At 38.1% G+C, this 14,082-nt stretch overlaps 1 protein-coding gene across 4 annotated transcripts in view; it reads right to left on the reverse strand.

Annotated features, from left to right (window-relative positions):
* Positions 1 to 1,935: 1,935 nt before the first annotated feature.
* The window catches only part of agbl5 (AGBL carboxypeptidase 5), a 147,291-nt gene continuing 135,144 nt past the window's right edge, over positions 1,936 to 14,082 (reverse strand). For 3 of the 4 annotated variants that reach the window (XM_067984373.1, XM_067984374.1, XM_067984371.1), the window contains 2 exons: positions 12,184 to 12,279; positions 1,936 to 9,365 (listed from right to left, as the gene is read on the reverse strand). In XM_067984373.1, the coding sequence (XP_067840474.1) occupies positions 12,208 to 12,279 (72 nt within the window). In that variant the 3' untranslated portion in view covers positions 1,936 to 9,365; positions 12,184 to 12,207. The remainder of the gene's footprint in view (positions 9,366 to 12,183; positions 12,280 to 14,082) is intronic. The other variant, XM_067984372.1, reaches the window with a different exon arrangement.

Here is a 14,082-nt window from a genome sequence, read left to right on the forward strand (position 1 = left end):
TTAATCATACAAAATATCCCTGGGCATCACCTACTGCGCTGTGGGAGCTGGGAGATGGCATTATGGGGCCTGTGCAAAAATGGGACTCACAGTAAAACTCACTATAACACAGAAAAACTGCAAACAACTGCTGGATGAAAATATTCCGGAATTTAAAAACACAATCAGAAGTGGGGCGGGACAGAGGCGGAAGATTTGTTAGAATATAAATACTGATACTTGCCGTTACAGTTCACGTTTGTGTTTTAATAGATCGGAGGTGGTGGGGGGGGGGGGGAGCATTGTGCGGAAGGACCCCCGAGTGCTCTTGGTGCATAGGGCCCTGAGAATTCTGAACCCGGCTCTGTTTGCAGCCTGCGATGGTGGTGTCAAGGCCACGTTCATTGCCTCCCTCCCCCGCCCCCATCCCACCAATTGACCTGAGGTGTTTGCTAGTTAATATTTTACAATTTTGGATGAGGGGAAGGAGAACAACTGAAAATTGTCTGTTGTACCTACGGCACACCAGCATGGCTGGCAACCCAGGATTATGGATGCATTGAAAGGAAGTGAAAAAGATCCCATCTTTTTCTGGACTTGACCCTTCACAGTCCTTCTGGGCCATTATACTGCAAGAGATCAAACCCAGAGAAATTATTTCTATCACCTCCAGCCCACTGTATTGTGGCTTGAATCTTCCTCCAGAGATTCCAATGGACTCTGGGATACTGACATTCAATTCTCTTGCTGTTTATCGTGTGGTATGTCATTTCACTCAGTGGAAGAAGTGATCACAGAAGATGATTCAATCAGAGAGAATTATGTCTTCCCTTCATCTATCTCAGACTAATTTTGTTCACGTCTTTTTTTTAAATTAAGTATTGCACTAGTCCCAGTGTTCCCAGTTAATCCTTGGGCCTTCTTTGCGATTGGACTTGGCAGTTTGAAGTACTTAGTATTTCTGCACCCTCCCTTGTACAGGGAATGAGTGGGACCATTCTTCTTCCCATATTATTTTTTATCCTCCCACAAGTGTAATGCCCAATTGTCTGTCCAAATTGTTAGACTGATCCTGCAAGGCCTGAAAATCATGACCAAGACCTGCCATAGTGTGAAATAAAAGGATACGGTAATCTAATGCATCAGCCTGCTTGATGCTTTGTGCAAAGTGGCCAGAAAGATTTTGAGCTATTTTTTGAATTGTGTAATTGAGGGGGAAAAAAGGAAAGCACAGCAGGATAGCAACCAGCCCAGGCGCAATTCAGCTCGACAGCAACTAAAGCTGCGGAGTGGAAAGGAGGAATTACAAACACAGAATATCAGAAGGGCAGCAAATTTGGTCTGAGAGTAGAGAACAGTATTGAGGCTTTTGGAAATTGTACTCGTACCTGGAGCCAGGTCATGGGTTTGCACAAGTAGGGGGAGACGATTAGCCAGTTCATTCTTACAGAGGCGGCAGGAGGCTTCCATACATCAAGAGTCATCATGTCTTGCAGCGTCTTCTGGGTACTGTAATCCCACAGGTGGTTGAACTTTAAGAGGTCTTCAAACATGGGATGTCAGGTAGTCAAATACACATAATTTAGCGTGGGGACAGTTGAGGGGGGTGAGTAGAGTTCAGAATCTTCAGAAGCCAGGGGTAGTGGTGCACACACACTTTGGTAGAGGGCAAAGGAAGTTGCATGGATAGGCTTTTGATGTGTTTTGTTTAAACGTAGTGAGAAGGATGGCAAACTGTGATATCAGCTGTATCTTTGAATTTTTTGCTGGAATGTGATTGGGAAGATAGGTTTCTCATAACATGACTATTAAATAGAAACGAGAAACTAGAAACTATAAATTAACCAATTAAAAAGAAGAAAACATAGACTTGAACATTCAAGTGAAAGAAGGATACTGGCCAGCTCAACGTAAGCAACAGACTCAATGGTCACGAAGTTAATGGCAGATTCAATGTACAGTACTGGAGAAATTTTTATTAAAAAGGTATTTTTACCATAACAAAATGTACAAAGCTTACAACATTTTCATAGACAAAATACTGAGAAAAAATTTTTTGCACACAAACTTGATTTTCAACAAAACAGTTTTACATACATCTACTTCCACACTGTCCATTTTTTCTTGAAAAATTTCCCCTTTTTAGCATCGTTTTTTCCCCCCCAGATTTCACTCTTTTGTGTTTTATTCTCTGATTTAAAAATCCATCCATTGATTTGAACTGGAATAGCTGCTTCCAATTTCCCAGAAACTTATCTTTCTCTTTATGCCTTAAAATAATTATGGAACACATTTGTCTTTTACACCGTTACACATTAACAGAGAATAAGAATATTGATGATGTGCACGCTGTTTATTTTTCAACTGTGCAACCTCTTTTTCAAACCTTGCCGTATATTTTGTTTTAAAAAGTCCAAAACACCTAAAAATTCCTGGTGATTTTTTTCAAAAATAAAAACTAAAAATGTGAAGCTCTAAAAATACTGAAACAGCAATATTATTCTACAGATTAAAAAACAAAGTGAAGTTGCTCAGTAAAATTGTTCACACACTATACTTTGTCTTAATGTACTTGGAGGCAGGGAATTTGAACATTTTTGAACTTAGAATCATAGAAAGGTTACAGCACGGAAGGAGGCCATTTTGGCTCATCGAGTCCGCGCCGGCTCTATGCAAGAGCAATCCAGTTAGTCCCACTCCCCCACCCTTTCCCCGTAGCCCTGCAAATTTTTTTCCTTTCAGGTATTTATTCAGTTCCCTTTTGAAGGCCATGATTGAATCTGTCTCCACCACCTCCTCGGGCAGTGCATTCCAGATCCTAACCACTCGCTGTGTAAAAAAGTTTTTCCTCATGTCACCTTTGGTTCTTTTGCCAATCACTTTAAATCTATGTCCTCTGGTTCTTGACCCTTCCGCCAATGGGAATAGTTTCTCTCTATCGACACTGTCTAGACATTTCATGATTTTGAATACCTCTATCAAATCTCCTCGCAACCATCCCTGTTCCAAGGAGAACAACCCCAGTTTCTCCAGTCTATCCAAATAACTAAAATCCCTCATCCCTGGAATCATTCTACTAAATCTCTTCAGCACCCACTCTAAGGCCTTCATATCTTTTCTAAAGTGCGGTGCCCAGAACTGGACACAATACTCCAGTTGTGGCTGAACCAGTGTTTTATAAAGGTTCATCATGACTTCCATACTTTTGTACTCTATGCCTCTATTTATAAAGCCCAGGATCCTGTATGCTTTTATAACCACTTTCTCAACCTGCCCTGCCACCTTCAACGATTTGTGCACATATACCTCCAGATCTCTCTGTTCCTGTACCCCTTTTAGAGTTGTGCCTTCTAGTTTATATTGCCTCTCCTCGGTCTTCCTACCGAAATGTATCACTTCGCATTTTTCTGCATTAAATTTCACCTGTCACGTGTCTGCCCGTGCCACCAGCCTGTCTCTATCCTCTTGAAGTCTATCACTATCCTCCTCACTGTTTACTACCCTTCCAAGTTTTGTGTCATCTGCAAATTTTGAAATTGTGCCCTGTACACCCAAGTCCAAGTTATTAATATATATCAAGAAAAGCAGTGATCTCAGCACCGACCCCTGGGGAACAGCACTGTATACCTCCCTCCAGTCTGAAAAACAACCATTCACCACTACTCTCTGCTTCCTGTTACTTAGCCAATTCTGTATCCATGTTGCTACTGCCCCCTTTATTCCATGGGCCGCAATCTTGACGATAAGCCTACCGTGCGGCACTTTATCAAACCCCTTTTGAAAGTCCATACACATCAACAGCATTGCCCTCATCTACCCTCTCTGTTACCTCATCAAAAAACTCTATCAGGTTAGTTAAACACAATTTGCCTTTAACAAATCCGTGCTGGCTTTCTCTAATCAATCCACACTCGTCCAAGTGGCTGTTAATTCTGTCCTGGATTATCATTTCTAAAAGTTTCTCCACCACTGAGGTTAAACTGACTGGCCTATAGTTGCTGGGTTTATCCTTACACCCTTTTTTGAATAAGGGTGTAACATTTGCAATTCTCCAGTCCTCTGGCACCACCCCCATATCTACGGATGTTTGGAAGATTATGGCCAGTACCTCTGTAATTTTCCACCCTTACTTCCATCAGCAACCTAGGATGTATCCCATCCGGACCAGGTGACTTATCTATTTTAAGTACAGCTAGCCTTTCTAGTACCTCCTCTTTAGCAATTTTTAGCCCATCCAGTATCTCAACTATATCTTCCTTTACTGAGACTCTAGAGGCATTTTCTTCCTTGGTAAAGACAGATGCGAAGTACTCATTTAGTACCTCAGCCATCCCCTCTGCCTCCATGAGTAGATCGCCTTTATAGTCCCCACCCCTCCTCTTACTACCCTTTTACATGCCTGTAGAAGACTTTTGTATTCCCTTTTATGTTGGCCGCCAGTCTATTCTCATACTCTCTCTTTGCCCCTATTATTTCCTTTTTCACTTCCCCTCTGAACTTTTTATATTCTGCCTGGTTCTCACTTGTGTTATCAACCTAACATCTGTCAAATGCCCCTTTTTTCCATTTCATCTTACTCATTATCTCTTTTGTCATCCAGGGAGCTCTGGTTTTAGTTGTCCTACCTTTCTCCCTCATGGGAATGTGCCTAGACTGTACCCGAACCATCTTCTCTTTAAAGGCTGCCCACTGTTCAATTACAGTTTTGCCTGTCAATCTTTGATTCCCATTTACCCGGGCCAGATCTGTTCTCATCCTATTGAAATTGACTCTCCTCCAATTGAGTAGTTTTACTTTAGAGTGGTCCGTGTCCTTTTCCATTGCTATTCTAAACCTTATGATACTATGATCACTGCTCCCTAAATGCTCCCCCACTGACACTTGCTCCACTTGGCCCGTCTCATTCCCTAGAACCAAATCCAGCAATGCCTCCTTCCTCGTTGGGCCGGAAACGTACTGGTTAAGAAAGTTATCCTGAACACACTTCAAAAATTCTTCTCCCTCTTTGCCCCTTATATTATTGTTATCGCAGTCTATATTAGGATAGTTGAAGTCCCTAGTTATCACTACTCTATAGCTCTTGCACCTCTGCAATTTCCCTCTAACTTGACTCTACATTTCAATCAGACAATGTACTCCAAAGTACATAGTACCCTGGTTTAGGAATAAAGCTACCCCAAAATAGCACTGCGCAGACTGTGCTGGTATAGAAATGCAGGTAATTTAGATTAGTTATCTGATGATGCATCTTTATTTCCCTTTCATAGTATCTGCTGATATCCCTATTTGCATCAGAATTCACAGTAGAGTGTCACCCACCACTAGTCTGTCAGCACAGGCACAGTTGATGCTCATTCAGTAAAATGGTGCAATAATTTCATATTATACACACATTGTAGCAAGATAATTACATGATCATGAATTGTTTAGTGCACTTTGAAGCCTGGGTTATTTACATTTGAATGTCACCGATTTGAAAAGACTTTTGAAAATCTCCAAGGATATGTTTTCCTATCACCTCAGTGTTGTTTTTTTTGCAATGCGCTTGGCGTACATCGGAGATTTTATTCTCACGCAAGTTGTAATACCAGCTTCATACAGTTACAAGTATCAGCTGGACAAATAGCCATGTACCTAGTGGAGGATTCCTCCATACCACGTGCAGTGCTTTGAGGTGAGTGGAGAGCGGGGAGGCAGCTTTGAATGTATGTGAATTTCTAGTTCGCATACTTGTAACAGTTTTTAGATACTGCAAATGTTCATGTAAATTTATCATAATTCTGCACATTAAGATAGGAAAAATGTAGTTTATTGAGTCTAAATGCCCATTTGCAAGTACACCTACAATTAACATGACTAATGGTACGTATGCAGTAGTTGGATAAACTGGGGAACTTTCTCCTACCCTGTTCTTTTATTCATTTAGAAACCTAGAGAGAATGAAAATCTAAATGAGTCCAGATCACGAAAGAAACCCAAAACTTATATATGATGACCTGCGACCCACTTTTATATTCAGTTGTGCTCAAAGTAGAATTTGTCAACTTGTTGTATATTTTAATAGAAAAATTTTATCTGCAGGTGTACAGTGTTTGTGAAAAGTGCAATCTACTACAGGACATCACTTAGACACCATGAAAATCTTTTTGCATCTTGTTTCTAAACACAAGGAAATGTGAATTGCATGTGACTTCAACAGTATAGAAAAGCTGTAGAGTTCATCTGACTGGTTCCCTTGCCCAGACAAAAAAAAAGTTGTCAAGGATTTTATGAAGTGAACCTTTAAACCACATATAAATTATACACCTAGTTTGTAAGAGGTGAAATGCATAATTTGCAGTCTGATGCCATGGAGAGAGAAGAGAGAAAAGATCTCTTAAAATAGTGAGTTTGATTTCCATTGCTCAACTCAGTTTTCTAGTACTTATTTTACAAAGTAAAAAACTATTGATTTGAACTGCTCTGCAAAATGTTAAAATAGTGCTAGAAAGGCACAAACATATCCTTACAAAGAAAAAAACAAATAAAATCAGTTACCTAGATATCCTGCTAGATATTGAATACTGAGAGGGAAATGTAAGTGTAACAATAGCAAACTTGATAACCAGAGATCTTTAATTGTGCAAATATAATAAACCAAATTATTAGCATTTAAACATGCAAATGGGGGAGATGGGTGGGAATCAATCAAATATGTCTGAGTTTTACCCAGATCTTGAACTAAGTCTTACTCTATTTTGCCAGCAATAATTATAGGCAAACTCACAAACCAGTACAAAGACTACTGTCTCTTGAGGGTAATATTGTTATTACCACAACTGATGGTGTAATTGTTATTCATCATTTGTTATGAAAAATGATTTCCCAGTGATAATTTGGGGATTCAAGTGAATTTCATTTGCACAATTAAAGTTTACATTGATTGGTCTATTGATGATAGATCGAAATGACACTCCTTAATGACTGCAAAATACAAAGCGCCAAAATGTTTTTAACTTGGATATACAGTAGCACACACATATATTACAGATGCATTTCATTATAACCATTTCCACAATCACATTACTCTAGATTCACAAAGTTAGACATTCTGTAATATTTCAAGTACAAAAGTTCATCTCAGAAGTTACCATGCTCTTCTAGAATGGTATTTGCACTTTGCAAAAGTGTTCCACTACACCTCTGGATTCAAAAATATGTTAGGAAAATGTTCAAATTACAGAAACTTGTCAAATGCAAATTTTAACAGTAACAGGAACTATGTCTGTATTGATTATGCTACTTCATTTCTAAAGTAGGAATGAGTCAAACATTCAAACAGTTCAAAATAATATAGGTGGTGTAAAGGAGTCAAAGATCCAGCTTCTAGAAATTTCATGACAAACAAAAACTGGATAATATATCTCCATAACCAAGGTCAGACAGGTTACGAATTCCTATGCAATGATTATCTAGTTTCTTCAGTCAATTTCTAAAAACTGAAACACCAACGCTGAGTTGATGGGCCAAAAGGGCTGTTTCTGCGCTGGAACATTTATGATTCCACAAGGCACTTGTGTAGTGCATCAGTAAATAGGTACCTTGTTGCAGAAAGTCTGCTTAAAAGGAGCATTTGCAACTGAATGCTTTATAATGTTAAAAAAGTGCTGGTTCCGAAGTAGATTTTAGGCTGGGGTTGCTGCTTTGTAGGCACAGCTCCTAGCCAATGCTGGTACTAGATTAGTAGACTGCAAAAAGGGCAGACAGCAAGAAATACTGTAGCCCGTTGGAATGACTGCTGATTAGAATTTTGGTAACCAGATATAGTGTAGCTAGATATGATCCAAATAAATTCTTCATAATCTCTTGCTGTGTTGATGTAACAGATTCAGTCCTATGAAGCCCAGTAGATCAAATTTTATATTCTTTAGAAATCAGTCAGAAAGGTTTCAGTTATTGGCCATTTACATCCAATTAAGATGGTGACACATGCATTTAATGGTACTTAATTAACTGAATCAAATTATCATGGGACTATTTTGTGCATCACATGATGTTGCCATAAGGGGGTTCCACAGAACCTTACCTTGCAGCAGTTCAGTTCAGATACTGATCTGCTCATCCCTATTGCAAATCCAAGCAGTGAAGCCCACAGTTTCAACCTTCAGACAGACTTCAGAACTGAGAGTTTCAAGAGTCAGTGATGATGAAAAGTGGTTTACTGAAAAATAAATCATATTAACACTGGACTTCATAATCCATGAGCCTGAAGGACAGGCAGATGATTATTTTGTTTATCACCATTGAATGGGTTATCATAAGGGAAATGACTAGTTCCAAGTCATTTTACCTGACTCTTACCAAGGATTTTGTGTGGCAGAAAAAATAATAAACCACACAGTGCACCACAGACATCATTAAACCTATTTCAAATTGCTTGTGTGTTTGGTGTCAGAACATTCAATTTTGTCTTTTGTGTCCATAAACAAACTACACATGCCAACAGTCACAACAAAATATTAAATTAATATCCCAAACTACGCTGAAATGCAAATGTCATTGTAATCAAAAATGTCCCAATGTTCAAAAGCTTAGTGCTAGTGCTATTGTGAAACGCTGCTGTATTTGTGTTAGGACTTCATATCATTTCTAAATGTGTATTTTGTGGCATTGTTAGGAACTTCACTATTTCTGGCATGTTATTAATTTGGCTGTTCTAGAAGATGAAATTAGAAATCATGCACACAATCTTGGAAACCACAATGTGCTAACTTCACAATTTACAGGTTTGTTTAAAATTTGATCAAGTTTCTAAGAGGGAACTTTATTAGGGGTTAGAAATAATTTTCAAAATTTCATAAATGACAGCACATGTTCTGATAATATATCAGCTGTGGGAAGGAAAGCACATGTCAATTTGTAGCAACTCCAGTGTAATCATTAGCATTTCTTTCCATTTTAAAGTATGCATGCTAAGGTATTTTTTCTGCATGACATAGTGGAATATTCATGCTTTAAAATGTAAATAAATGCTTCCAAATGTGGATTCAACTTTACAGAATCATAAAACTTTATAGCTGAGGGGGCCATTCAGCCCATCATGCCTGAGCCACCACTTCAAAAGAGCTATGCATTTAGTTTCATTGCTCTAATCTTTCCTCATGGTCTTCAAAAAAATCATCTATCAAATATTTATCCACTTTCTTTTAAAAGCTATTATGGATTCTGCTTCCACCACTGTTTCCTGCAGGATTTCGTGACTTAGATTTCCCACTGGACTATTATTGAACACTTCTATCAGATCTCCTCTTAAACTTCTTTGTTATAAAGAAAAGATCCCGTCTCTCATCTTTAGTTCCATCTTAGTGGATCTCTTCCACACCCTCTCCATAACTTTGGCATGCTTCCTAAAGAAAGACACCCAAAATTAGACATAATATTCCAACTGCAGCCTAACCAATGATTTGTATAGGTTTAGCATTACCACTTTGCTTTTTTATTCAGTGTCCCTATTAACAAAACTTAGGATCCCATATGCTTTTTAAAAAAAAAAATAGCTTTATCAAAATGCCCTCCCCATTTTGGAAGATTTGTGTATCTGAACCCCTAAATCTCTCTACTCCCCTTACAGTTTTACCATTTGATATATATGTTCTCTCCTTAGTCTTTCTCCCAAAATGTATTACCTCACATTTCTCCATATAAAATTTAATTCGACATCTGCCCAATATACTAATTTGTTCATGACTCCCTTAGGTTACTTACCGTTCTTCACCGTTAACCATGCTTTCCATTTTTGTGACATCTGCAAATTTTGATATTGCATCCCCTATACCCAAGTCCAGACCACTCACATATATTGGTATAGAATTTCCATGGGGATTCCCCAATCTCTCGCTGTAACTATCACAGCAACTCGGGAGAAACAGCGTAAATGGCCATTAACACCGTTTCCTCGGGATTTCCGCCAAAGTTACAGCAGGCGATCGAGAGAACCCCCACAGAAATTCCGGGCAATTGAGAAGAGCAATGTTCTCAACACTGACCCCAACAAAACACCATTGTTCACATCCCTCCAGTCTGAAAAACATCCATTAATCACTATTCTGTTTTCAGTACCTTAACCAACTTCCAATCCATGCTGCCATATTCCCTTTAACACCGTGCTTTAATTTCATCAACAAACTTCCTATGCAGTACCTTATCAAATGTCTTTTCAAAATCCATATATACAATGTCCACTGCATTTTCTTTATCAACGCACTCCATTATTTTCTCAAAGAACTCGAGAAGCTTACCCATTGCTTACCCTAGTTTATATTTTTCTCCTTTTTGGAACAGAGGTGTCAAATCCTCTCAAATTTTCTGTATCCAAGGATGCATTTTTTTTTGTTCTTGGGATGTGGGTGACACCAGCAAGACAACATTTATTGTCCATCCATAGTTGCCCTGAGGGCATTAAGAGTCAACCATGTAGTGTGGAACTGGAGTCACATGTAGACCAGAACGTCTGCTATTTCCTCTCTGACTTCCCTCAGCAGCCTAGAATGGATGCCTTTATGGCCTCATGCTTTTTCCATTTTGAGTAATGTTGTTATAATTTTTTTCAATTCTACTTCCTTATCTATAATTATCCTACCTAATTACTCCACCTGCTCGCCTTGTACCCTTTTATTCCCAGGAGCGCACTCTTCTGTGAAAACTGGGGCATAGTATTGAGGAAGTATCCACGCCATTCCTTCATCCTTCATAAGATATCCTTTTCATATCTAATCAGCCCCATCATTTCTTTAACTATCCTTTTACTTTTTAGTGTTTATAAACTCCTTTACTATTTCCTTTTTTTGGCCTGTCAGTCTTTCATCTATTGCCTCTTAACTTTATAAATCTCCTTTTTCCTCTTAATATTGTATTTGACGTTCTTTTGTATTATTAGCCTTAGATTTGTTATACAATTCTTTTTTTCAAAAAGTTTCATTTAAATTTAAATTTTTCTATTCAGTTGAGAACTCCAGCTTTTGATACATCACCTTTTCTTCTTGTTTGAATGTTTCCCATTGTTTGTGCATGGTTTTATCTGCCAATTTTATCTTTCCAATTTATCTAGGTTAGTTCCCTTTTTATCTCTTTGAAATTGGCTTTCTACAGTCAAATACCTTTGTTTTGACTGCTTCCTCCATATTCCCCTAGCCTCACATCGACTACTTGCTCAATTCATTTCTTAAAACTAAATCCAGCACTGCCTCCATCCTTGCTAAACTAAAAACATACTGATCTAGAAAGCAGTCCTGGACACATTGTAAAAACCTCTGTTCTTAACCACATCAATTACTTTTACCCCTGTCTAATTTTGGGCAATTAAAGTCCCCCCCCCCATCATTATACCCCATTGTGCCTGCATTTTTCTCTAAATTGTCTACATATCTCTTCCTCCATCTCCTTTCTACAATTCGGTGGTCCATAATATACTTCCAGTAGAGTAACAGTTCCCATCTTATTCTCTAACCCAAACCAAAAAGATTCAGTTTTTGCATCATCCTTATTTTATAGTGCTGCAATGTTATCTTTGAGTATTACCATCACTCCTCCACCTTTTCTTTCTACCCTATCCCTCCTGAATATTTTGTAACCAGGAATATTCAACTCTCAGTCCTGGCCTATACTAAACTTTGTTAATGTTGTAACGTCATTCACCTATAACAATTTGTACCTCTAACTCAACAGTTTTATTTTAAATACTTTGAGAATTCCCAGGGCAGCATTAAAGGGGTGGCGATCCCGTGATCTGGATCGTCGCCCCAATTTCCTGGACTGTGTGTCCAGGGAAGTGAGTGTTCCCCAGGGGACAAGAGCCAGGAAAATTGGCTCTATTATTTCTTCGATGGGACACAAGTGGTTCCAAGTTTCTTAAGGAATCCAGTCTCTGATGAAAAGTTTAAGTATTAGTGTTAAAAGCTGGTATATTATTTTTAAACTATCATGTGAAAAGTTAGTGTTCAGACCAATAGTGCTGTACAAAATACCCTAGCTTTTTACCCCATGAGAATACGGAACCACTAACATTTCAACGAAGGCATACTGACCCAATGTTAGTTTTGAGCTAGAAGCAGCATGCCCGTACAGCAATTTAAACACACTGAAAAAAGTGACGGGTAAATTGACACCAGGCACACACTCAATTCAGACAGACCTAAATCACGTACAATAAAAGGTCTCAATACAAACCGTAGAAACAGTGTAATTATGCTATCAGCCATCAGTGCAAAATGAAAATATCTGTCTATATGTGGGCATCTGCTCTTTTCCAGTTGCCAAAGAAAGCTGTTGAAAAAGATACAAAAATTACTATGGAATCAATAATAATCAGAACTATTCCAATAATTTTCTCCAATCATCTAAACTCATGTAAAATTTGAAATGCATTAAACACATTGCTGTGTCATTTTCTTTATTTGTTTCAGTGGTTCAATCACTCTTTTAATCCATTGCACTTCTATACAATTAGTGTCCAAAACCTATGGTTATTGAGGACTTTCCAAGAGATTGAATATACTTAGGTTACAGAAACTGAGTATCTTGGGGAAAAAGAATGTAGAACACACTACAGATTTTACTTAAAATATGTCCAAATTATAAGAAAAATGTTTTAACAGAATACTCATCAAAACCCTACTTATTCAAGATAATATTTCAGTGTAGTAAAATGTCCAAAGTTAAATATTTCTCTCCACTTTTGTGCATTATATTTCCTTTTTGTTACAGGTTGTTTTTGTCTACTTGATGTATAATAATTACATAATACTTAAAATAAAACAGCCATTTCCCAATTAACTTTTAACTTTGGGATCTAATCGTCACTTTAAGTACATCAAATTAAGTTTGATTTTTAAATTAATTTTAGTACAGAAAGTTTTACCATCTATATAATTAAAAGTTTTGCTCCCGGCGCCAGCTGTAAATTCATCACTAGCACTGCGAGCTGTGCCACATTCCGATTGTTATAAAACACCTTATCACCTGACACACTATGAGTAATGCCATGGGAGATATACTAATACGAACATACGAATAGGTAGAAACTGTAAAACATGGGTTCGAAAATGGATCATATTGCACCTGTTCTCCGGATGAAAAATGGGGACAATAATGACCAATTTCACAGGACTATGCCCTGTGCCCCAAGGATACCTGAAAAACGTCCCAACGCCATATTGGCCTCAGACAACTTTTAGGCGTCTGGAATGACCACCTAAAACAGGCGTTGGGCCCCTTCCATATGTTAATGAGCAGCCTAACTTTTTTTAGGACCCTCTGAGAAATTGGGCTGCCCTGAGCACTTGGTATTAAATATAAACAGTAGATTTTCAATAATTACAGCCTTTACTATACTTCTCAGAGTAGAGAGGACAACAAATGCGCTTCTCCTGCAATAAAGCTCAATGTAAAACTGAACCTCAAAACACATTCCAGGATTAGTCTTATGCAATGGTTCACTAACCTGACTTGCTCCTAACCCTGACGGCTTAAGACTGACTACTGACTGGGAGGAAGTTAGTCTCAGAACCATTCAAAATCCTTTCACGATATGTTGGAAGAAACAATATTCATAACTGAATTAAGTGGTAAATCATTCACAGGATTCAAAACAGTGTTTGCTCACACAAATACAGCTGCCAATCAAGCATATACTTCAAAAAAGATCCACTTGACTCCCCCAACCCCACCTGAGACCAAATTAACAAATTGTTGCTATATTAATCTAATTGTGACACTTGGGCATGTGACCAATTTACAACAGTATTTTGGAACAAAATGTACCAGGCAATCAGCCACAGAATTTTTAATTAATATAAGCATGTCCAATCAAAGCACATCTAAACAACCCGCTAGGTACTCAGCTCTTGTATCACATGGACTGGCCAATTTCTGTAAGTTAACCTGTGTTTTTAACCCTTCTGGTATTATGACCAACAAGACAGAAGCCAATAATAATTCATCACAGCCCAAAAATACTTCATTTTGTCACAATATATATGTACCTACAATTGGTCTATAGTTGCTAAAATAGTCAATTCTGACTGAAAAGAATAGAAAGTAGTAACAGTCAACATATCCCTTCAGTTA

This window comes from Heptranchias perlo, chromosome 5, assembly GCF_035084215.1.
Source record: "Heptranchias perlo isolate sHepPer1 chromosome 5, sHepPer1.hap1, whole genome shotgun sequence".
Lineage (NCBI taxonomy): Eukaryota > Metazoa > Chordata > Chondrichthyes > Hexanchiformes > Hexanchidae > Heptranchias > Heptranchias perlo.